This window comes from Eucyclogobius newberryi, unplaced genomic scaffold (assembly GCF_026437365.1).
Source record: "Eucyclogobius newberryi isolate DKJ021-1_F unplaced genomic scaffold, fEucNew1.0.hap1 SCAF_17, whole genome shotgun sequence".
NCBI classification, from domain to species: domain Eukaryota; kingdom Metazoa; phylum Chordata; class Actinopteri; order Gobiiformes; family Gobiidae; genus Eucyclogobius; species Eucyclogobius newberryi.
Genome location: NW_027315801.1, coordinates 15,546,957 through 15,572,344, shown reverse-complemented (window position 1 = coordinate 15,572,344; position 25,388 = coordinate 15,546,957). Strand labels below are relative to the sequence as shown.

At 44.8% G+C, this 25,388-nt stretch overlaps 1 protein-coding gene across 1 annotated transcript in view; it reads left to right on the top strand.

Moving 5' to 3' along the window:
- The first annotated feature begins 1,273 nt into the window (after positions 1 to 1,273).
- The window catches only part of chdh (choline dehydrogenase), a 62,129-nt gene continuing 38,014 nt past the window's right edge, over positions 1,274 to 25,388 (top strand). Inside the window, exons 1-5 of the mRNA XM_072449272.1 lie at positions 1,274 to 1,321; positions 17,508 to 17,940; positions 18,947 to 19,177; positions 23,915 to 24,081; positions 24,153 to 24,304. Coding sequence (XP_072305373.1) covers positions 17,525 to 17,940; positions 18,947 to 19,177; positions 23,915 to 24,081; positions 24,153 to 24,304 — 966 coding nt within the window. The 5' untranslated portion in view covers positions 1,274 to 1,321; positions 17,508 to 17,524. The remainder of the gene's footprint in view (positions 1,322 to 17,507; positions 17,941 to 18,946; positions 19,178 to 23,914; positions 24,082 to 24,152; positions 24,305 to 25,388) is intronic.

Below are 25,388 nucleotides of genomic sequence, written 5' to 3'. Positions count from 1 at the left end.
TGACAACAGCAAAATCCTAATGTTCCCGCTGATTACTCACATCCCATTTTGTGGTGTTCATGTCATTTAAATATTTGGTGTGCAGGATTTTGCATTACACGTTACATTTGTGCACAGGATAAGCACCATGATCAGTAAAGCTCTGTAAAAAGCCATTCTTAACAAAATAAAACCTACCAACAAATTCTTTACAGTGCAGCCTCTGAAACACAGAGTACAATGTTAATGAAAACATTTGACTTAATTCAACTTTATTCCTCATGCAATAATCTATCTTTTCTTGTATATTTCTTACATTACATCATAGTAATAATTATACAATTTACACCCCTAAATGTATAGACTATTATACATTTTAAACCAGACCAGATTATGATATGACATTAGGAGTGGACGACACAATATAGATAGTTGTCCACTCTTAATCTTATAATGTACATTTTGATGTTTTGCTGTTTTAAGGCAAGACACTTCAGCCAAAAAACAACATGATTTAATCTGCCTCAAAATATAAAGTATATTTTATTGTTTCATTAAATCCACTGTAACGTCAAAGGCTGTTTTTTTCTCCAAATGCATTTCCCCCCCACAGACATAAAGATCAGCCCTCAAGAAAATTGTTCCCCATCATAAAAATATAACAAAATTGCAAATATTTGGGGCATATCTCACAAATTGACAGAGTTTATTTTTTACATACTAGATACAAAATGAATCTTATTTTGGATATAATAGTAAATTAGATCTTTTTTTGGTCTCATTTTTTAGAGTTAAAACTTTAATAAATCAGGATTAGAATTTGATTATAAAGATTAGTTGCTCATTTCAACTACAGAAAAAGTTCGAATTAATCTCTAAATTGAAGATTTTTTCACCTGAAGTGCCATGATTTAATTTAATATTGAAATTGACATGACTACATCTACAATAAAATGCAATAAAAATCTAAAATTAATATGAAAAAAAAACACATAACAAAAGGTACTTACTATGCTTGACACAAAGGATGCAGATCTAAAAGAACCAAAGAGCAAAATCACCAAAAATCCCCACATCATTTCTATATTTTCCTTGTAAAAAAATAATAATGAAAAGGTAGATATTAAAGGTTATTCTACAGAACCACGTCTGTTCATCTGGACCCAGGTCACACAGCCGGGACACAGCGCAATGCTTCGTGGCCCCGCGTGGCCCTTTTACTAACCCTAACCCCGCCCATGCCCCGCCCCCACGTGCACCCCGCTCCGCCCCTTCACTCCGCTGACTCCGCCCACCCGGGACAGCTCGGCTCGAACTCAAAACGGACTTCTGTGGTCATACGGTACGTTTGCTCCGCTCACACTTGCTTTTAATCTGTTCGTTTGTTTTATTTGATTTGTATTCGCACTGTTTATTCCAAATTAAAGATCTGCTTTGTGTCTCTGCAACAAATCCCCCGCATTCGCCCCCAAACTGTGAACTTTATGGTTTGTTTGCACGGACACGGAGCGTAAATAAGCTTAGGTAACAGTAACGGTGACCAGTCCATTTCAGCTTTAGCAGAGCCGCTATTACTGTGTACTTGTACTTTGCACATTTGTACTTACAGAACGAATATAGCACGTGCACACGCTTTCTGCTCAGTTGTGCATATTTAGTGAATGACTTTGATAGTATCTTGCACGTGCGGGTTTGCAAGATGTTTTTCGACTTAAATATGCTGTGTGTAAGTGCTGTCTGTGCTGTCTGTGCTGTCGGTCAGTGCTGTCTGTGCTGTCTGTGCTTAAGGTCAGTGCTGTCTGTGCTGTCTGTGCTGTCGGTCAGTGCTGTCTGTGCTGTCTGTGCTTAAGGTCAGTGCTGTCTGTGCTGTCTGTGCTGTCGGTCAGTGCTGTCTGTGCTGTCTGTGCTGTCGGTCAGTGCTGTCTGTGCTGTCTGTGCTGTCTGTGCTGTCGGTCAGTGCTGTCTGTGCTGTCGGTCAGTGCTGTCTGTGCTGTCGGTCAGTGCTGTCTGTGCTGTCTGTGGTTAAGGTCAGTGCTGTCTGTGCTGTCGGTCAGTGCTGTCTGTGCTGTCTGTGCTGTCGGTCAGTGCTGTCTGTGCTGTCTGTGCTGTCGGTCAGTGCTGTCTGTGCTGTCTGTGGTTAAGGTCAGTGCTGTCTGTGCTGTCGGTCAGTGCTGTCTGTGCTGTCTGTGGTTAAGGTCAGTGCTGTCTGTGCTGTCTGTGCTGTCGGTCAGTGCTGTCTGTGCTGTCTGTGCTGTCGGTCAGTGCTGTCTGTGCTGTCTGTGCTGTCGGTCAGTGCTGTCTGTGCTGTCTGTGGTTAAGGTCAGTGCTGTCTGTGCTGTCTGTGCTGTCTGTGCTTAAGGTCAGTGCTGTCTGTCCTGTCTGTGCTTAAGGTCAGGTCGTGTAAGTTATCTGCTGTTATGGTCAATGCATTTGGACTCTGCAGGAAGAAGAGGCAGGTCCAATTCCAGAACTGGACCTGAACTTTAGCACGATTCACAAGGGCCTTGATAACACGTTTGGAATATTGCTGCATAAAAATGTAATCCACCCTATATAAACCTTTTTTTAAATGAACAATATCATTAAAAAAACAAGAGCTGCAGTAATTAAGTAGTTCTAAATAGTATAATTAGAGTTGTAGATGTGAGCCCTGCGACAAGTTGGCCACTGTCCAGGGTGTACCCCGCCTAAGGCCCGAAGTCACTGGGATAGGCTCCAGTCACCCGCGACCCCAAAAAGGGAACAAGCGGTAGAAAATGGATGGATGGAGAGTTGTAGATGTCTCTTGTCTGTATGTTCTTCTGTGTTTTTTGTTACTCTCTGTTGTTGTCTCCTGTTTGAATTATTTTTTAATCTCTGTCTTTTTTCATTGTGAAGCACTTTGGATTTTAAATGTGCTATACAAATAAAAAATTACTTACTTAATTACTAGATGTTATTATTTGATCGTCCTCAGTGGTTGAAGGCAGTATAATGCAAACAACAGAACATTTTGAAAATGTTAATGCAACAAAAACAAATGTTTAAAAGTACATAAAGATCAGCGGCTGATGGCCGATAGTGCCGGGTTTCACAACATTCTATAGGCCAATGATATTTAATGCAGATGGACCAGCTAAAATTCATAGTTTGAATTCAGATTTGTGTTTTAATCCAAGAAGTTAATGAGTCCAGTCACTATTATAGAACTCATCAGATTAAACAGTCGGGAATTTGTTTTTAATGTGATCGATAGGGAAATCTGGCCCCTGCTCTGAGGTTATGACATCATCACATTCTAGAATCTGAAAACAACCTATATATTGACCTTATTCTGCCCCGCCCACTTCTGCCTCTTTTCGCCACAGATCAGCACTTCAGTTGTAGTGGCACTTCTGGGCGAGCGGGAAAAGTCTTGCAGTTAGAATATGATATAAAATATAAAAACATTTGTCAAATACTTATTTAGACATCCACAACCTAGTCTAAGTGTGAGCCGTCAGTGTCATGGAGCAGTGTGGTGCAAGTGTGGAACCGAAGCTTTATGTTTTTCAATTTAAAGCCCCAGCACGTACTGTTTAGCCAAAAAATAGACTAAAAAAACTTACCGTGATGAGGTTTGCATCTCCACAAACCTGACTCGTACTTTGCCTGGAGGCGCCTCCTCATGCTCGTTTCCATGGGAATTCTCTTTTATTGTATCTATCTCCATGGAACCATGTGGGTCAAGTGCCACTTCCAGTTACTTTAAGCCATTGGCCAGTTTCTCTCTAATGATAATAAGACAAACCAGGACCTGGTCATGACTAGAGCACTAGACGAAACATTTAACTAAAGGCTACACCAGGTTCTCACTAGTAGCCTACTGCGTCTGAAATATGACTAAACTAGCCTAAACCTTAATCTAACCAGGTAAACCAGGACTAAACCAGGTCCTAACCAGGACTACACCCAGATAAACCAATGGATAAACCATGTCTGTTAAACTGTACTACGGTATATGTGTTGTTTTTTGCGGCCCCAGATTTATTAAACCATTGTCATTTATACTGTTATCCTCTGTAACTAAATAATCTCATATTTTGCACACTCCCGGATGAACAGCACTTCAAACAAACCAAGGGAGAATTGGCTGAAACCAGCTGTAAAGTAGAACTCCACCATGTTCCAGCCAACACAACTAGAACATGTCTAGTTTAGGATTACATTAAACCAAACCTCATGATTAAGACAACACAAGTCACGTCACCAAGTGGAAAAAGCTCTCCATGACTGGGCCCACACTGCAAACATTGAAAAGCCTAATTTCACTTGAAGCACCTTTAAACAAATACAATCCAGGTCCATTAAGAAAATACATCTTAAGTAATCAAAAGTATTCAAACAAATATTTGTATCTTGACTTTGAACTAGATTTTTGTTTTGCTGTGACAGCCTTAATATATAAATGTTTTTGTTGTGAAACAGAGCTGATGCTAACTTTAAAAACCTCTGTTATTGAGCACCAGTCCTCCCACTTTGTCTGCGTTTTAGTATGCAGCCCTGATTGCAAAAGTGAATCTATTCAACACTGGACATGGATTCGAGCTGGACTTAACCCGGGCGATGTGACCTTTTCTGTAGCGTGTTATCTTCAGCCGCCTTTGCTGCTGCTTTAAAGGCTGCACGATCTTATCACGTCCAAAAACACAACAGACACGTATTATGCGTTTCACTACTAGAGAAATGAGATAAGTGTCTTCAGAACTCTTCTAGTTGTTGATTTACCAGTAATTACAAATGTGACTTTGATAGAAAGGGCAATAAAGAGAATCAAAGGTAGTGTGTCCCGGGAGCACATAAAGTCAGGCTATGCAAACAGGAAGAGTCTGCTCATTTTGTTCCACAGTTCTTTGGAAATAGGAAATTAAAAACCCAACGAAACACAGTTCAAACCGGGCTTGACAAAAGTGAAATATAAGTATATTTTGGGATTATATCAATCACTATAATCCGTAGGGCTGTATCTGATTAAAGGAGGGAATGAGGCATGGCACAAGCAAAAGCTCTCAAAATGATTTGAATCTCATGCAACACGAGTACCGTATTTTCCGGACTATAAGTCGCACCAGCCAAAAAAATTATTATAGAGAAGAAAAAACACATATAAGTCGCATTGTTTGGGGACATTTATTTGATAAATTCCGAGACCAATAACAGACATTTAATTTTAATAATATATACTATTCACCTACTACCTTCAGCTACATGACAAACTGTAATGAACTGTGGTAAGTGTCTGGTATGTTAACGTAACATATTAGGGAGTGTCTACACAGAGCCGCGGTGCGCGGCCGAAACTGCCATGTTATTTTGTGCCGCGGCTCATGAAACTGCTGCGCTATTTGACCGTGTTTTAGCGCCGTTTTAGACCGCGCCGGGTTAAGGTTAGGGTTGAGGTTAGGGTCAGGGTTAGGGTTAGGGTTAAGGTTAGGGTTTAGGGTTAAGGTTAGGGTTAGGGTTAAGGTTAAGGTTAAGGTTAGGGTTAAGGTTAGGGTTAAGGTTAGGGTTTAGGGTTAAGGTTAGGGTTAAGGTTAGGGTTAGGGTTAGGGTTAGGGTTAAGGTTTGGGTTAGGGTTAGCCATGAGGCTATATGGAAGTGCTAAAAACTGCTGGGCCATTTGACCGCACCGCGGCTCTGCAGCCACGGCCAACATATTAAAGGTGGTATGGACGATTTTTTTCAGCAAATTTTTTATCATATTTCCTCGTGGCGTGGATAAATCATTTGTCCTGCCACGTATCAATCATAAAACGCACCTACCGCTCACCTGCAGCTGCGTCAGACTCGTCCCCACGTTTCCGCGTGCCTAAGCGCATGGATCTATCATAATATAGTTCCCTCAGTGTACGGGGTAAAATGAAGACGGAGAAAGACAGTTCGAGCTGACGCAGAAGTGGACAGAAATCTACGGGAGACGAGAGACGCGATGCGCTCCGTTGCGCTCATAAACAAACGCACGTGTGTGTTGTATCAGTCCGCACGGGGAAGTGACTTCCGCCTGCGTTTTCAAATCGCCGAAAAATCGTCCATACCGCCTTTAACAGTTATTCAGATAACTATAGCATAAAGAACATGCTAACAAGTTTACCAAGGCATCAGTATTACCCCAAAATCACTAAATCCACTGAATTCTTCTTCCTCTGTGTCACTTCTAAACAACTCTGCAAACTCCGGAGGTAGAAGAAGTGTAGATTCTTCTTCTGCATCGCTTAGAGCCTTGAGCGCCCTCTTGTGGTTGTCACTGTGTGTGAAAATAACAAATAATATCACATATAAGTCGCCCTGGAGTATAAGTCGCGCCCCGGCCAAAACTATGAAAAAGGTGTGACTTATAGTTCGGAAAATACGGGTAGTAACAGAAAACACCATCTTCATAAGTGAAACGGCGAATTGTCCAGTCAGTCTGCAAAATACAAATCACTTCAAGCTTTCTTCTTTCTGTCACTGTGCAATGGGCATAGAAAGCCTTATAATCCAAAGAGCTAATCAAAACATACAAATTTACAAAAACAAAGATCCCAAACCAAAATTGCACTGACTTAATATTTGAGGTTTAGATAACAAAATATTTGACCTACTTACAACCAAAAAAGCAACATCTGTATAATCCTAAAGAAATATTAAGTCAACTACCGGTAATATATATAATATATAAAATACTGTCAACTAAGAAAATCTCCGATTAATCGACTTGTGTGAGTGCTCTCCCCAGAATCTTTTGGTAAATATGCCTCATATGGGGTTGCATTTTCCTTCAAGGATGGTTTAATGTACCTTGATTATTATAAGGTACATGCACCATAAACATACTATTACTGTAATAGTATGTTTATGGTGCATGTACCATACATGCGTCAAACTTAAAAAAAAAAACGTTTTAAAAATAATTTTGTCATCTGGTATATATTATAAACCCCCTTTCCGTTTGAATCCAATATCGAACAATATTTTTTCAAATAATGTCAAAATGTTCAGATGCAGTTCAGATACAGGGAGGAGGCAGCACCTACTCTGCCTCTGGGAACACACACACACTAACACACCCACCCACCCACACACACTAAAACACCCACACACCCACACACACTAACACACCCACCCACACACACTAACACACCCACCCACCCACACATACTAACATGATGTAAACTAATATCAACAGGAGCAGGAATAAACTTCCAAGAAGCTAGGTTGTTGTTGTTGTCTTTGTTGTTGTGTTGCTTTTAATGGCGGTTGGCAGCCACCTGAAAAGGTGCATTTACCGCCACCTACTGTAGTTGTACGTCTTCTGCATTTGTACGTCTTCTGCAGTTGTACGTCTTCTACAGTTGTACGTCTTCTACAGTTGTACGTCTTCTGCAGTTGTACGTCTTCTACAGTTGTACGTCTTCTACAGTTGTACGTCTTCTGCAGTTGTACGTCTTCTGCAGTTGTACGTCTTCTACAGTTGTACGTCTTCTGCATTTGTACGTCTTCTGCATTTGTACGTCTTCTGCAGTTGTACGTCTTCTGCAGTTGTACGTCTTCTGCAGTTGTACGTCTTCTGTAGTTGTACGTCTTCTGCAGTACGTCTTCTGCAGTTGTACGTCTTCTGCAGTAAGTCTTCTGCAGTTGTACGTCTTCTGTAGTTGTACGTCTTCTGTAGTTGTACGTCTTCTGCAGTACGTCTTCTGCAGTTGTACGTCTTCTGCAGTAAGTCTTCTGCAGTTGTACGTCTTCTGCAGTTGTACGTCTTCTGCAGTTGTACGTCTTCTGCATTTGTACGTCTTCTGCATTTGTACGTCTTCTGCAGTTGTACGTCTTCTGCAGTTGTACGTCTTCTGCAGTTGTACGTCTTCTGTAGTTGTACGTCTTCTGCAGTACGTCTTCTGCAGTTGTACGTCTTCTGCAGTAAGTCTTCTGCAGTTGTACGTCTTCTGTAGTTGTACGTCTTCAAAGAATGTGTTGTTGTTGTTGTTGTTGTTTTATGGTGGTTGGTATCCAAGTGTTACATTACCGCCAGACTTTATTCCTTAAAAAAAAAAAAAAAAAAAAGAATGTTGTTGTTGTTGTTGTTTTATGGCGGTTGGCATCCAATTGTTGCATTACCGCCAGACTTTATTCCTCAGACTTTTCGTAGTCCTCAGACTGTCGTAGTCCGTAAAAGTACTCCTTCCATTGCTTTGGTGTTACAAAGCCCATGAGGTCATGATATGTCTTTGTGACTAGAATAGTTGTTGTTGTTTCAGAGACCAACACAGTGGATCGGGGATGGAAGACGTTCTGGACGGCGTGGAGGAGCAGCCTTTTCTGCCTGCACGTGCCCGGAAACGTAAAAAGTCCCTTAGCTCGTCCGAGGGTTCTGGGAATGAGCAGCAGGATGAGGCTGAAGCTATTGATATCCGGGGTGAGAGCAGAGACTGTAAGGTGATCATAAAGCTTGCACAGGATAGTGCATCCTTTAAGGAGTGGAATTCAGTGGCATTGTCAAAGAGCCTAACTGTAGCTGTGGGAGTGATCAAGAGTGCGAGTGTCCTTAGAGATGGCTCGCTGCTGGTCGTGTGCAAGGACGCGGCTCAGCAACGGAAGGCGATTGGAACTAAACGTCTGGGTGGAAAGGACATTCTTGTGTCTGATGTTGAAAGAAACACGGTCAGAGGAGTTATCGTAGGTGTCCCTACGGCGACGTCTGTGGATGAAGTTAAGGAGAATTTGACTGGAGTTACGGTGGTGGCCGCTAGGCGTTTGAAGGTGACCCGGTTTGGGGAAAGATGTGACAGCTTGTCGGTAATGGTAACACTTGAAGGGAGGTGCCTGCCTAGTAAGGTGTTCATTGGGTACATGTGCTATAGCGTCAGGCCATATGTTCCGCCGCCCCTGCGTTGCTTTAAGTGCCAGCGCTTTGGGCATATTGCAGCGGTCTGTAGAGGGAAGCAAAGTTGTGGTAAATGTGCAGGAGACCACGAGTATGGGAAGTGTGACGTGGGTGCAAAACTGAAGTGCTGTAACTGTGGGGAAGAACATAGCTCTGCCTACGGGGGATGCAGGTTTAGCAAAAGAGCTGCTGAGGTGCATAAAATAAAGGTCTCTCAAGGTATATCCTATGCAGATGCAGTCAAGAAAGTTTCAAGTAACGAGTTTAGAGTAAATACAGAGAGAGGAGCCAGCGCTGCTCCCAGCCAGGGCGAAATGAGAAAGGCCAGCGTGGCTCCCAAGAAGTGTGAAGGTTTCAAGAGTGAATGCCAACCGCCATAAAACAACAACAACAACAACAACAACAACAACCGGCTTTATTCCAGGGAGACTCTTCTTCATCTTCCTCTCCTTATTTGACGTTCGGTGCTTCCACCGTACAGCTTTATTCTTTAGGCTTCATTCTATAGGCTTTAATATTTCCACTGATGTCGCCGCTTGGTAGCCGTGCGTCTACGAGACTGGACGAGGACAGGAGACCACCCCCACCCCCATCTCGTCACTCTGATCACCCTGACTCCCCAAAAGCAGACCCCCATCACTCCGACTCCCATTTAGCGCCTTTAGCCTGTTTTCTATATCTGCCCAATCAAGCTCCTTTGTTCCAAGGAATCTCCCTGCAGCTTTAGCAATGATCCTGATCCTTTCAGTTCTGCTTTGAGTCTGAGCAGCACAGTTTACAACATCCACCATAAAGAGTACAAAATCCTCTCTATCCACAACCAGGGTATTCTCATTAATTCTGGAACCTGCACACTTGGGACCTCCACTCTTGAAACCTTCACACCTCTTGGGAGCCACGCTGGCCTTTCTCATTTCGCCCTGGCTGGGAGCAGCGCTGGCTCCTCTCTCTGTATTTACTCTAAACTCGTTACTTGAAACTTTCTTGACTGCATCTGCATAGGATATACCTTGAGAGACCTTTATTTTATGCACCTCAGCAGCTCTTTTGCTAAACCTGCATCCCCCGTAGGCAGAGCTATGATCTTCCCCACAGTTACAGCACTTCAGTTTTGCTCCCACGTCACACTTCCCATACTCGTGATCTCCTGCACATTTACCACATCTTTGCCTCCCTCTACAGACCGCTGCAATATGCCCAAAGCGCTGGCACTTAAAGCAACGCAGGGGCGGTGGAACATATGGCCTAACGTCATGGCACATGAACCCAATGAACACCTTACTAGGCAGGCACCTCCCTTCAAGTGTTACCATTACCGACAAGCTGTCACATCTTACCCCAGACCGGGTCACCTTCAACCGCCTAGCGTCCACCACCGTAGCTCCAGTCAAATTCTCCTTAACTTCATCCACAGACGTCGCCGTAGGGACACCTACGATAACTCCTCTGACCGTGTTTCTTTCAGCATCAGACACAAGAATGTCCTTTCCACCCAGACGTTTAGTTCCAATCGCCTTCCGTTGCTGAGCCGCGTCCTTGCACACGACCAGCAGCGAGCCATCTCTAAGGACACTCGCACTCTTGATCACTCCCACAGCTACAGTTAGGCTCTTTGACAATGCCACTGAATTCCACTCCTTAAAGGATGCACTATCCTGTGCAAGCTTTATGATCACCTTACAGTCTCTGCTCTCACTCCGGATATCAATAGCTTCAGCCTCATCCTGCTGCTCATTCCCAGAACCCTCGGACGAGCTAAGGGACTTTTTACGTTTCCGGGCACGTGCAGCCAGAAAAGGCTGCTCCTCCACGCCGTCCAGAACGTCTTCGACCACCGATCCACTCTCCTCCGCCATCTCCCGTCTCTCCAGACCGGACCGAATGTGTTGTTGTTGTTGTTGTTGTTTTATGGCAGTTGGCATCCAATTGTTGCATTACCGCCAGACTTTATTCCTCAGACTTGTCGTAGTAGTTGTTGTTGTTGTTTTATGGCGGTTGACATCCGAGTGTTGCATTACCGCCAGACTTTATTCCTTAGACTTTGTCGTAGTCCTAAAAGTTCTTCTTCCAGTGCCTTGACTTCCAGTGTTTTGTCCTCAGACTCTGTTGTTGTTGTTGTTGTTGTTGTTTTATGGCGGTTGACATCCGAGTGTTGCATTACCGCCAGACTTTATTCCTTAGACTGTCGTAGTCCGTAAAAGTACTCCTTCCATTGCTTTGGTGTCACAAAGCCCATGAGGTCATGATATGTCTTTGTGACTAGAGTACAAAACTGTGAGGAGACCTTGCTCAACACCCGGTCTGGAGAGACGGGAGATGGCGGAGGAGAGTGGATCGGGGATGGAAGACGTTCTGGACGGCGTGGAGGAGCAGCCTTTTCTGCCTGCACGTGCCCGGAAACGTAAAAAGTCCCTTAGCTCGTCCGAGGGTTCTGGGAATGAGCAGCAGGATGAGGCTGAAGCTATTGATATCCGGGGTGAGAGCAGAGACTGTAAGGTGATCATAAAGCTTGCACAGGATAGTGCATCCTTTAAGGAGTGGAATTCAGTGGCATTGTCAAAGAGCCTAACTGTAGCTGTGGGAGTGATCAAGAGTGCGAGTGTCCTTAGAGATGGCTCGCTGCTGGTCGTGTGCAAGAACGCGGCTCAGCAACGGAAGGCGATTGGAACTAAACGTCTGGGTGGAAAGGACATTCTTGTGTCTAATGCTGAAAGAAACACGGTCAGAGGAGTTATCGTAGGTGTCCCTACGGCGACGTCTGTGGATGAAGTTAAGGAGAATTTGACGGGAGTTACGGTGGTGGACGCTAGGCGTTTGAAGGTGACCCGGTTTGGGGTAAGATGTGACAGCTTGTCGGTAATGGTAACACTTGAAGGGAGGTGCCTGCCTAGTAAGGTGTTCATTGGGTACATGTGCTATAGCGTCAGGCCATATGTTCCGCCGCCCCTGCGTTGCTTTAAGTGCCAGCGCTTTGGGCATATTGCAGCGGTCTGTAGAGGGAAGCAAAGATGTGGTAAATGTGCAGGAGATCACGAGTATGGGAAGTGTGACGTGGGTGCAAAACTGAAGTGCTGTAACTGTGGGGAAGAACATAGCTCTGCCTACGGGGGATGCAGGTTTAGCAAAAGAGCTGCTGAGGTGCATAAAATAAAGGTCTCTCAAGGTATATCCTATGCAGATGCAGTCAAGAAAGTTTCAAGTAACGAGTTTAGAGTAAATACAGAGAGAGGAGCCAGCGCTGCTCCCAGCCTGGGCGAAATGAGAAAGGCCAGCGTGGCTCCCAAGAAGTGTGAAGGTTTCAAGAGTGGAGGTCCCAAGTGTGCAGGTTCCAGAATTAATGAGAATACCCTGGTTGTGGATAGAGAGGATTTTGTACTCTTTATGGTGGATGTTGTAAACTGTGCTGCTCAGACTCAAAGCAGAACTGAAAGGATCAGGATCATTGCTAAAGCTGCAGGGAGATTCCTTGGAACAAAGGAGCTTGATTGGGCAGATATAGAAAACAGGCTAAAGGCGCTAAATGGGAGTCGGAGTGATGGGGGTCTGCTTGTGGGGAGTCAGAGTGATCAGAGTGACGAGATGGGGGTGGGGGTGGTCTCCTGTCCTCGCCCAGTCTCGTAGACGCACGGCTACCAAGCGGCGACATCAGTGGACATATTAAAGCCTATGGAATGAAGCCTGAAGAATAAAGCTGTACGGTGGAAGCACCGAACGTCAAAGAAGGAGAGGAAGATGAAGAAGAGTCTCCCTGGAATAAAGCCGGTTGTTGTTGTTGTTGTTGTTGTTTTATGGCGGTTGGCATCCGAGTGTTGCATTACCGCCAGACTTTATTCCTCAGACGTTTCGTAGTCCTCAGACTCTGTCGTAGTCCGTAAAAGTACTCCTCCCATCGCTTTGGCGTTACAAAGCCCATGAGGTCATGATGTGTTTTTGTGACTAGAATAGTTGTTGTGTCAGAGACCAACCGGCTTTATTCCAGGGAGACTCTTCTTCACCTTCCTCGCCCTCTTTGACGTTCGGTGCTTTGGAAGTACAAAGCCCATGAGATCATGGGACGTCTTTGTTGTTTTACAAAGCCCATGAGGTCATGGGACGTCTTTGTCGTTTTATCCTTTAGAAGTCCTTCTTCCATCACTTTGGCGTTTCTAGGCCCATGAAGTCCAAGCGCGTTAGAACATCCTCTTGCTCCTCATCCTCGGCTCAGTCTCCACCACCCCCCACCTCTATAAACGTTTACCCAGCCCTGTGCTACATAAGTAAGCAACCACAGCCTGACACAAACCCTGTGACTGGATCGCCAGAACGTTCCGCAGATTGAACTCCCGCCCATTATTCCGAAACCACAAGGCCAACCCGGCCCTTTCCCTATCATAAGCCTCACAGCAAATCAGCACATGCTCGACAGTCTCTGGCACCCGACAGTGACCACACAGACCGGTCGGATGTTTGCCTATCCTACTCAGTGACCAATTGAGTCCAGTATGGCCAATCCTCATGCGGGCGAAGGCCCTTTCCTCCCACGCGTTCCTGCCCATAGACCCGCAAGGACCCACACTACCCTGTATGTGATAGAGATGCCGTCCAGTAACACAGTGGCTCCAAAATTCCTGCCAAAGGCCGACCACATGACTCTTGATAACAGGCTTGATTTCAGATTTGCTTAACTCAACCGCCACATCAATTGATGGCCGCCGAAGGGAACGTTTAGCCAGTGCATCAGCCATTTCGTTACCATCCACCCGGTTGGTCTCTGAAACAACAACAACTATTCTAGTCACAAAGACATATCATGACCTCATGGGCTTTGTAACACCAAAGCAATGGAAGGAGTACTTTTACGGACTACGACAGAGTCTGAGGACTACGACAAAGTCTGAGGAATAAAGTCTGGCGGTAATGCAACACTTGGATGCCAACCGCCATAAAACAACAACAACAACAACAACAACAGTTGTTGTTGTTTCAGAGACCAACCTCTCACCTGCGGAAAGGCACTACAGGGAGAGTACTCTGGCCCAGAATTCTGAGCTGATTGGGCACCAGCCTTCGACTCAAGATGACCTTGACCTTCCGTTTAGTTTGTTTGAGCTAAGGAGAGCACTTTCTAAGGCGAAACAGACAGCCCCGGGTAAAGATGAGGTGTGCTATGACATGCTCTCTCATTTGACTGATGACACGCTTGGGCTAGTCCTGGGTCTTTTCAACCGTGTTTGGGATTCAGGTTGTGTTCCATCTGCGTGGAAACAGTCTACGGTGGTGCCGGTTCTGAAGCCGGGTAGGCCAGCGTCTGACCCTTCAAGTTATAGGCCGATTGCCTTGACGTCGCAGCTCGGGAAAACGATGGAGCGCATGGTTACCGAGCGGTTGGATTACTTCTTGGAGAGTCAGGGTTTGCTTCCCGCGCACCAGAGTGGTTTCCGTAGGGGCAGGAACACCATGGATTCCGTGTTGTGTTTGGAATCTGATATCCAGCTGGCCAGGGCTCAGAAAGAAAAGGTTATTGCGGTGCTCTTCGATGTGGAGAAGGCGTACGATATGGTTTGGAAGGATGGGCTCCTCATTAAGCTGCGGAAGTGTGGTGTGAAGGGTAAACTGTTTAACTGGGTCCGGAGCTTTCTGTCTGGCCGGCGTATCCAAACCAGAGTGGGCGCTGCTTACTCTGGGGTCTATGGGGTGGAGAATTGGATCCCGCAGGGGAGTGTGTGTAGCCCTATCTTGTTCAATGTTATGATTAAGGACATCTTTGACGACGTGGATGGGTCTGTTGGGAGGAGCCTTTATGCTGACGATGGCGCTCTATGGGTGAGAGGGAGGAATCTCGGGTTTTACGAGGCGAAACTGCAAAGGGCAATACAGCAGGTGGAGCAGTGGACCCTGAAGTGGGGGTTTAAACTGTCCGTACAGAAGTCTCAAGTGATCTGTTTCTTCAATGGGCATAGGGACGTCTCCCTTCGACTGCATGGGCAGGTGCTCGAACAGGTCAGGGAGGTGAGGTTCTTGGGGGTCACCTTTGACGAGAGGCTTAGTTGGCGTCAGCACATTGATGAGGTCAGTGGTAAATGCAAAAGGGTGAATAACTTGCTTCGTTGTCTATCCGGCCAGGACTGGGGGGCCAGCAGAAGGTCGCTCCTGGGTATTTATCGGGCCGTCATGAGGGCGGCTATTGATTATGGCTGTATAGCCTACATGTGTGCGGCTGAGACTAACTTAAAGAAGCTTGATGTGGAGCAAGCCCAGGCCTTGCGCATCTGCTGTAGGGCTTTTAGGACCTCCCCTGTCTCGGCGCTGCAGGTTGAGTTGGGGGAATTGCCGTTACGGCTCCGGAGGCTAGAACTTCTGTTGGCTTACTGGGTGAATGTGCAAGGTCATACGAGCTCTCACCCGGTGAGGGACTTTCTCAGGGTTGATGGGGGGCAGAGTGAGGCTGGCGGTATGGTTTTCAGCCAGGTAGGAAATGCGAAGGCGCGGCTTGCGGGGGTTGGTGATCTGCGTGTGAGCCCGTCGGTGGCTTTGTCTGCTATAGCTCCGTGGAAGTTTGTCCCGGCTCCTGTTGATGTTAGCTTGCATGGCAAGCTTATAGGAGTCGCTGGGAGGGCACCGCAGTTTGCCGTTCAAGCGCTCATCGATAAGCACTCAGGTGATGTGTTTATTTATACCGACGGGTCTAGGGATCCTGAGAGTGGGCGTACTGGCGCCGCTTATTTTGTGCCTGACCTGGGGCTGGCGGTCAAGAAGAGGTTGACAGATCGCCTTTCTGTTTTCACGTCGGAACTCATAGCGATACGGTTGGCATTGGAATGGGCGGAATCTGCTTTGCAGTGTTGCGGCATTGTGGTGGCCTCTGACAGCCTTTCTGCATTGCAAAGCATTAAATCTGGGAAATCGGATTGCAGACAGGATGTGTTGAATGGCATCTTCTGTCTGATGCTCTCCCTGTCCAGGAAGGATGTGAGGGTTTCCTTCTTTTGGGTCCCTGCACATGTGGGGGTGGATGGTAACGAAATGGCTGATGCACTGGCTAAACGTTCCCTTAGGCGGCCATCAATTGATGTGGCGGTTGAGTTAAGCAAATCTGAAATCAAGCCCGTTATCAAGAGTCATGTGGTCGGCCTTTGGCAGGAATTTTGGAGCCACTGTGTTACTAGACGGCATCTCTATCACGTACAGGGTAGTGTGGGTCCTTGCGGGTCTATGGGCAGGAACGCGTGGGAGGAAAGGGCCTTCGCCCGCATGAGGATTGGCCATACTGGACTCAATTGGTCACTGAGTAGGATAGGCAAACACCCGACCGGTCTGTGTGGTCACTGTCGGGTGCCAGAGACTGTCGAGCATGTGCTGATTTGCTGTGAGGCTTATGATAGAGAAAGGGCCGGGTTGGCCTTGTGGTTTCGGAATAATGGGCGGGAGTTCAATCTGCGGAACGTTCTGGCGATTCAGTCACAGGGTTTGTGTCAGGCTGTGGTTGCTTACTTATGTAGCACAGGGCTGGGTAAACGTTTATAGAGGTGGGAGGTGTTGGAGACTGAGCCGAGGATGAGGAGCAAGAGGATGTTCTAACGCGCTTTGACTTCATGGGCCTAGAAACACCAAAGTGATGGAAGAAGGACTTCTAAAGGATAAAACGACAAAGACGTCCCATGACCTCATGGGCTTTGTAAAACAACAAAGACGTCCCATGACCTCATGGGCTTTGTACTTCCAAAGCACCGAACGTCAAAGAGGGAGAGGAAGATGAAGAAGAGTCTCCCTGGAATAAAGCCGGTCACAAAGACATATCATGACCTCATGGGCTTTGTAACACCAAAGCAATGGAAGGAGTACTTTTACGGACTACGACAGTCTGAGGACTACGAAAAGTCTGAGGAATAAAGTCTGGCGGTAATGCAACAATTGGATGCCAACCGCCATAAAACAACAACAACAACAACAACCGGCTTTATTCCAGGGAGACCCTTCTTCACCTTCCTCTCCTTCTTTGACGTTCGGTGCTTCCACCGTACAGCTTTATTCTTTAGGCTTCATTCTATAGGCTTTAATATTTCCACTGATGTCGCTGCTTAGTAGCCGTGCGTCTACGAGACTGGGCGAGGACAGGAGACCACCCCCACCCCCAGCCCGCCACTCCGATCACTCTGACTCCCCAAAAGCAGACCCCCACCACTCCGACCCCCATCCAGCGCCCCCAGCCTGCCCTCCACATCCGCCCAATCAAGCTCCTTTGTTCCAAGGAATCTCCCTGCAGCTTTAGCAATGATCCCGATCCTTTCAGCTCCGCCCCGAGTCCGAGCAGCACAGCCCACAACATCCACCATAAAAAGCACAAAATCCTCTCTATCCACAACCAGGGCACTCTCACGTGAAAGAGAGGTCCTTCTCTCAAAATGAGATTAAATCATAAAGGAATGAGTTTGTGATGTCACAGAGTACTATTCAAAGCATGGAGTGCCCTCTACTGGACATTCCACAAACTACAAACGCATGTAATTGAACTGAAATGACAGCAAAGAAACAAGACCAAACAGAGTCTTTTGTACGTATGTTTTAAACGTTTTTAACATGTTTTCCTGTACAATGTCCTATTATTATTATCATTACTTTAAAAAAGGAAAACATTTGTGCTGCACTCTGACTTTCTCCTGTTCATGTGTTACAGTGAACGAGGACTGCACCATGCTGCTGTCTGGGGCCTCTCGTGGTCACAGGCTCCTGAGACTCGTGGCCCCGCTGAAGTTCACACAGGGGACACCTGTGACACAGGGGACATCTGTGACACAGGGGACACCTGTGACACAGGGAACATCTGTGCTCCAGAGCTTGTTCAGCTCTGCCTCTTCACACCGAGTGTCCCGGGGCTCTGTCCACTGCAGAAAGTACAGCGCTTCAGCGGAGCACACGCCCTCTTACAGCTACGTGATTGTGGGGGCGGGCTCTGCAGGCTGTGTGCTAGCCAATCGCCTCTCTGAAGACCCCCATGAGTCTGTGCTTCTGCTGGAGGCGGGGCCTAAAGACAAGGTCCTGGGCAGTACACGTCTGTCCTGGAAGATCCACATGCCGGCTGCTCTCACCTACAACCTCTGTGATGACAAGTACGATTGAAGCTCTGTATTCATAATATCATTTGTCAAATAAGGAACTGTACGGGAGTCAATCAAGAGAATATTCAAAAAATAGTATAAAAAAAGTTTAGGAACTAGCTTAGATATTTGGTTTACTTTGATAAATATGAACACTTCCACAGACAAGAGCTGCTTTTTTAGTGTAAAAGTATTGATAAAATCACTGTTAAAATACCTGACCAATAATCAGTATCAATAAGAGTAGTAGTATCGATAACTAACCATACTCATACCTAACTGTGAGTTTGAACCTCTGGGACAGTTAAAATAAGACTGAGGGGGCTCATGTAAAAGTCACAGACAAAAACAGGAATGAGACCTTTAACATGAAGCTCACTAAAGCAAATGAAGGGACTTTGGTGCTACAAATGTGCCATAAGAGCAGGAAAAGCAGAGATGTGAAGGAAACGAGCTCGATACAATATTTGAGCAGGTCGTCAGTGTCTGTCCAGCCCAGTGTGAGGCTGCAGCTCACAGACAGGCTCACAGACAGAGGCTCACAGACAGAGGCTCACAGACAGGCTCACAGACAGGCTCACAGACAGGCTCACAGACAGAGGCTCACAGACAGGCTCACAGACAGGCTCACAGACAGGCTCACAGACAGGCTCACAGACAGAGGCTCACAGACAGAGGCTCACAGACAGGCTCACAGACAGGCTCACAGACAGAGGCTCACAGACAGAGGCTCACAGACAGAGGCTCACAGACAGGCTCACAGACAGGCTCACAGACAGGCTCACAGACAGAGGCTCACAGACAGGCTCACAGACAGAGGCTCACAGACAGGCTCACAGACAGGCTCACAGACAGAGGCTCACAGACAGGCTCACAGACAGGCTCACAGACAGAGGCTCACAGACAGGCTCACAGACAGGCTCACAGACAGGCTCACAGACTCACAGACCTTAACATATGACAGGAAACACATGAATGAATAAATGTGACCATTGTTATGACCTGTAGTGTTGTGTAGGTATAACTGGTCCTACCACACTGAAGTGCAGGCCCACATGGACCATCGCGTGCTGTACTGGCCCCGTGGGAGGGTGTGGGGTGGCTCCTCCTCTCTCAATGCCATGGTGTACATCCGGGGCCATGCTGAGGATTACAACCGCTGGCACCGCGAAGGGGCCGAAGGCTGGGACTATGAACACTGTCTGCCGTATTTCAGGAAGGCCCAGAGCCACGAGCTGGGCCAGAACAGGTACTGCACTTTGATTAATTTAATTCATTGTCACATCTCATTAAGTTCAGTTATATCAGAGGAGACATATTACAGGGTTCAGAATAAGCGGTATCGCATTGTTAAATGCGACGCAATTTCTCTCCAATGCGATGCATTCGTCAGAAAAAAGTGTGCTTGTATCGCAGCTTTTGCGATACAAAAATGTGTGTTCAATTGTAGAACCAAAGCGCCTAAAATTACTGATCACTCGTCAATCGATCGTCAATAACGGCGTGACACATGTAGAGACGCTGTGTTGACATGACGAGCCCCGCTGCTGTCTCAGATCGCGAGTCTGTGGGAGGAGCCACGTGCGGTAAAGTTAGCGTCACAGATTCGGACTTCCGAGGTCAATACATGCGTTCTCACTTCCGGCAAATTACCAGTACACCCGGAAACTTGTACCCGCCGCCATTTTGACTGGGTGACGCTTGCAACAGCTGGACAGCACGTCAATTTCTACGTCATACTGAGCGCGGCATAGTACTTTACAACCGCACGGCTACTATATTCACCAAAATGCCAAAATACTGCGTTGTTTTTGGATGCAATGTTCGCGTATTGGATAGTCAGAAACTTAGATTGCCAGGTGAAAATTCCCGAGCTTTCAATCAAAATAGTTATAGAAACTGGGCCAATCCAAATCAGGCCAGTCAGTCGGGCTGTCCTTCCACAAACCCTGCGGCATTCTGTAGGGACATTCCGCTGGTGTCAGACCAAGGAATGACAGCTTTGTCATGTACCTTTTTCTGCCGTCATTGTCTAAAGAATTATGAAATTCGTAGCTCATTATGCCGCGCTCAGTATGACGTAGAAAATGACGTGCTGTCCAGCTGTTGCAAGCGTCACCCGGTCAAAATGGCGGCGGGTACAAGTTCCCGGATGTATTGGTAATTTGCCGGAAGTGAGAACGCATGTATAGCTCCTAAACGCAAAAGTCTTTGCAGATCATTCACATGCCAAAATACTCCAAGTATCTACAACCTCGTTTTTAACAATCAGATGCGTATTTTGGCCGCAGCGAATTACACGGCTCCGAATGTGCAGAGCCGAGACGAGTGCTTAGAGACCGTCATCAAATGTGCAGCCGGAGCTGAAACGAGAGTACTTGGGGACTGTCATCAAATAGCAAAACAAAAAATCGAATGGAACGTCAAATAGAGCGTTACAATTTGAATAACACAATAAATACACCAAGATGGATGCAACAGCAACCTTTATTTTTCCATCAGAAGCTTAATACATATTTTTTGTGAGTGTAATGACAATTAATATGTAAATGAGACTCCTGCAAATAGTCATCTGGTTGATGATGATATGGAAGAAAGTTGTAAATAAGGCCATCTGACTGTGTTGATTAATTTGTTCAACAAGTTTTCTGTTTTATTAAAAAAAAAGTGTTTAAAAGTTAATATGTTAAGAGTTTTTTTTAAATAGAATGTTTACAAATACATTTTAAATAAATAATCGTGTTATATCAATGGAAAATATTGATTTTTAGTCACTTTCATGTTTTGCTATGCAATCATCAAATTGCTATACAAATTTGAAAAAATTAACGGATTGTTTAGCAGCACCGCTATATAAGTGAAAATCCTTAATCTGAGCCCTGTATTATATAATGATTTTTCTTCATTTTGAAAACTGCAATATTGATCTATAACAACTTAGTAATAGAAACAGGTTCATTGACTTCCTGTTCACATCTACAGAACTGATAAGCCCCGCCTCTTCATGGTGACATTTCACTGTAACATTGTAATTGTTAATTACATGTTTTTATCTTTGAAAAGTGCTTACGTCATATTTTAGATCCCTACATGCATCACTCACTGTCTAGATGTCCACACTGTTCACTACATAAGGCACTATATAGTGGTCACGCCATTTTAGTGCAACCCAAATGTCCAGCAGGTGAAAAAGTAGAGCTCTAAATCTCCCACAATGCACTTTGAAAAGTAGTGTCCAGCACTGGTCACTAGACCGGTCAATAAAGACCACAATGCATTACAAGAGTCAGAAAAATAACAGCGACAGTGACACAACTGAATGAAAGCAGAATATGCTGCTTATCTCAGCACTGTCGACCTGTGATTATGAATAAACCCTACATTATATTATGTATATGTATATGTATATGTATATTATGTATAAACATTAGGAACAGCAAAGCCCTCAAGCTCCCAGGGGCCTCTGGTAGAGGACCGGGCTTGAAGGGGGAGAAATAGAAACGGCCCGCGGAGAGGTTTTTTTTAAACATTTTGTCCAACACTTTTTTAGAAGTTTTGTTTCAATCTGTTCCATAGGCTGAAACTTTAGACTGAAACACATTTTCCATTGTTTTTTGTTTATTTTTGTGTCTTTTCAATTCCAAGCAACTTTCTCTCTTAGTAATTTGTTTTATATTAGTGAGAAAGCATTTGCTTAGCATGGTCTTGCTTTATAGTTCCTTTTCAAATTATTATATATCGACCAATTGCAGTAGTTGAGTTCCAATGTCTTTGGGTCTGTAACCACTTCTGCTGATGGTTTAAAACGGCACACTACTGTTTAATAACTCTGTTGCCTTTGGTCAGGACTTCTCAAACTTTTTCTGGCTTTCCAAAACAGTCTATATTTTACCAGCAGAAGGTTAGAACATTAACATGGACAGGAGCTGATTCCATAACACAGGAGATGGGAGCTAAACGCTGTACCAGCATTTTGAGAGCGAAGAGCTCTGTTTGGATGATATGGTGCTATAAAGTCTCTCTATTTTTCTAACCCTCAGTCTGGAGAACGTTCTTCATTGTTCCATAGGGACGCTCGTTCTGTTTTAACAGAGCTTTAACATCAAGAGCAGTTTGCAGAGAGTTCATGGTCCTGTCAACAAATGTATCACTTACACAAAGAATCTGAAAACTTTATTGAAACCTATTTTAAAACTCTTGATTTCATTGGTGTAACATGATTATCTTTAGCGTCTGGACAGAACCAAGTCTGAATCGAGTAAAACCCGAACTGGATCTCGCCTAAAGCTAAACCAGGTCCGAACCAGGTCTATACCAGGTCTATACAAAGCCTGGCTGAAATGAGTAACAAAAAAGACCAAAAGGACTGAAACCATATTAAAGCTACTCAAAATGATGGGTAATATTTTTTTATGTAATGTGGAGACATTTTCAAAATAAGTATACATGAAGTGCATTGGAATACACTATATCAGGGGTCTCCAACCTGTTGAGTAGCTCACGAAGGGATTTCCAAAACATTGTCTTAGTTACGGCGCGTGAGCTGCAAAGAAGCCAAACACATACAGTTTTTATGAAGAGTGGGAATCTGACGTTTTATTCACAAATGTCAATGACCAGTGCGTGTGTCTGATCTGTGGATGCTTAACTGTTACTACCCTCAGCACTTTAGTTCTCTCTCTCCTGTAGAGCTCCACAAACTTGACTCTCTTTCCCCGCAGTCACTTCTCTGAGCGCTTCTTTTTCTGTTTTCTGTTGATCGGCCTCATATTCACAGAGAAAGATGCAAAAGAGTGAATGAATGGAAGTGCAAACTGAAATCAATGCAGCGACACACGGAAACGCCGTGAAGTCAAACTCGTTTTTGCCAAAGACAAACATTATAAATTTACCTACAACATAAAACACAAGTTAAGCATTCCTGAGAAAAATGTTTGCAGCCTGAGTGTGACCGGGAGCCTCTCAGTCCACAGGGAAGGAGAGCGAAGGGGGCAGCGGGTGAAGGGGAGATTTGACTAAAAATAACATGAGTGAATGGGCAAATTGATGATCTAAAATTCACCAGGATACAGGAAATCGCTTATGATTTATTCAAAGTTTTCTTTGATTTCCAACCCACTTAACTCATATATTTAAAAAGTTATAATTCCTAATGAAAAACTGCTACATATTTTTATTTTGACCCACCTTCCCTCATGTTGTGAAGTTACACTAGTTGTATTTTCACATATTCTAAGTTGAGCTTTTTTCACCGTGCTGCAGCTCAAACCGGTCCCATGGGAATTTAATGCTATAGAAAGATTCATAGGAATCTAATTAACAACTTACTGATGGTTAATTGGGTCTGTCACTAACACCTGGAATCCGTTTGATAATTCAGTTACTGCATCTGTCAGTGAGGCTTGTTTCCAGGATGTTACAGTTTGACACTTGTAACTGACATAAACCGACATGAGGCCGTGTGTCTGGAGTTTGCACAGCAGTAACAGCTTTATCAGGCAGCAGTAGTTTCTGTTTGGTGCCAGCGTGAGATTCGGCATCAACAGCTTGTGATCCCATGGAACAGATGATTTATAAGAAAGAAATGATGAGCAGCTATTTATTTTATTTTTGCAATCCTTTTCTTTATTTGGCAAAAGTGCAAAATAAACATTGGGCAGGTAACTGAACATTTTACTCATAAGTAAAATCCTCCCTGAGAATACATTGATTAAAAGTAAATATCTAAAAACTTAAAAAAGAAGCTAAAAACATCTTAAAATTAAAGATATCAATGTGAAACTTCTGCTGTTCAGTCACATAAGTTTTGAAAGTTTTCATTAAGTCATGTTTTCATACAGAAATAAGGCATTTTATGTGTGAAAATTGCCAAAATGTCCCATATTCTGAACCCCTGCCCTAGATAAAACATGCACTGAACTACAATTGTAATTAACTGTTTCTTCAAAGCTGGTTTATTGTATCTAAAGTATGTGTGTGTCACTAGGTACCGTGGAGGCAGTGGCCCCTTGAAAGTATCGCGGGGTAAGACCCAGCACCCTCTGCACAAGGCCTTCATCGAGGCCGGGCAGCAGGCGGGCTACCCTTTCACCGACGACATGAACGGCCACCAGCAGGAGGGCCTGGGCTGGATGGACATGACCGTTTATAAAGGTAACGGCCATGCACGGCCACGCCCGTATCGTAAGACACTCTGTGATTGTTCTGCCCGTGTGTCCGTGCAGGAATGCGGTGGAGCACAGCCAGCGCGTACCTCCGGCCAGCCCTGGACCGTCCCAACCTGAGGGCAGAGGTACGCTGCCTCACCACCAAAATCCTGTTCGACGGGCAGCGTGCCGTGGGAGTGGAGTACATCCAGAGAGGGCAGAGGAAGAGGGTAAGATCTGAGGGGAAATGAGGAGGGTACGGGTGACTTTACAAGAGCTTTTTAAATTCAGTTATTGTTTGGCATTAAACTCACCATGCACTTATTCAATTACAGGGGTTCTTATTGGTTCAGTGAGGTTTATTTGCCTGTCAAAGTGTCTTGTGAGCTGATTTACACAGGTTTTGGCACTGTCTGCTCAGGATAGAGGTGGATGACATCACCACTTGCAATTATAAGTGTAGTTGCCGGAGTTTCATTTATACTTCCAACAGTTTCTCACGTTAAGACTGTGTTCTGGTACATGAACACCAAACTCCACCAAAGTCGGGTAGAAAATTATTTATATATTTATTTATTGACCTTTATTGAACCAGGAAATTAAACGAGATGAAAGTAAACGGCGCCCACGGCAGTTTTTTGATCACATTGGAAAAGGGCCAATAATATAAGGTTATAAAAGATTGAATTAGCTTTGAACATACATGACGGACAAAACGACACAGAAATCTCTATCTGTATTCGTCTGGAACATTGAGCATAAACGAGCCTTTAGCCAACGAATGTCTGTCTCCTCTCTCTCACCGCTACACACTAATGTGGTCAGCACTAGTTTAGAATCTTCAGTTTTCAGCATTTTAAAAGCCATATTTAATCAACGTGTTTTAATGAACAATAAATCAGTAAATATAAAAATGTACATGGATCTCTTAGCCCCAAGGCCTTCTGATACCTTAAAGCAGGGGTGTCAAACTGATTTGGGCCGCGGGCCGAATTTCGACGCTCAGGCTGGGTCGGGGGCCGAACATGACGTAAAACATGAAACTATTAAAATTCTTAGAAATAAATAGATTTATATAGCCTACGCTGTTTTTGAAGCAATTACTGGATCGATAAAAAAAATTACAAAACGTTTGTTCTCATAAACTGAAATGTATTTAGAAAAACAAGTGTAATTTCACCAATACTGTCCTTCAGTTTATGTGCATCACAACTTCAGAGTTGATCTATAGTTCTACACAGAGATATAATTTGACTTCATAACAAAATAAACTTCTCAAGATCTAAAAAGAGACGCCGCCTACCATCAAACCTC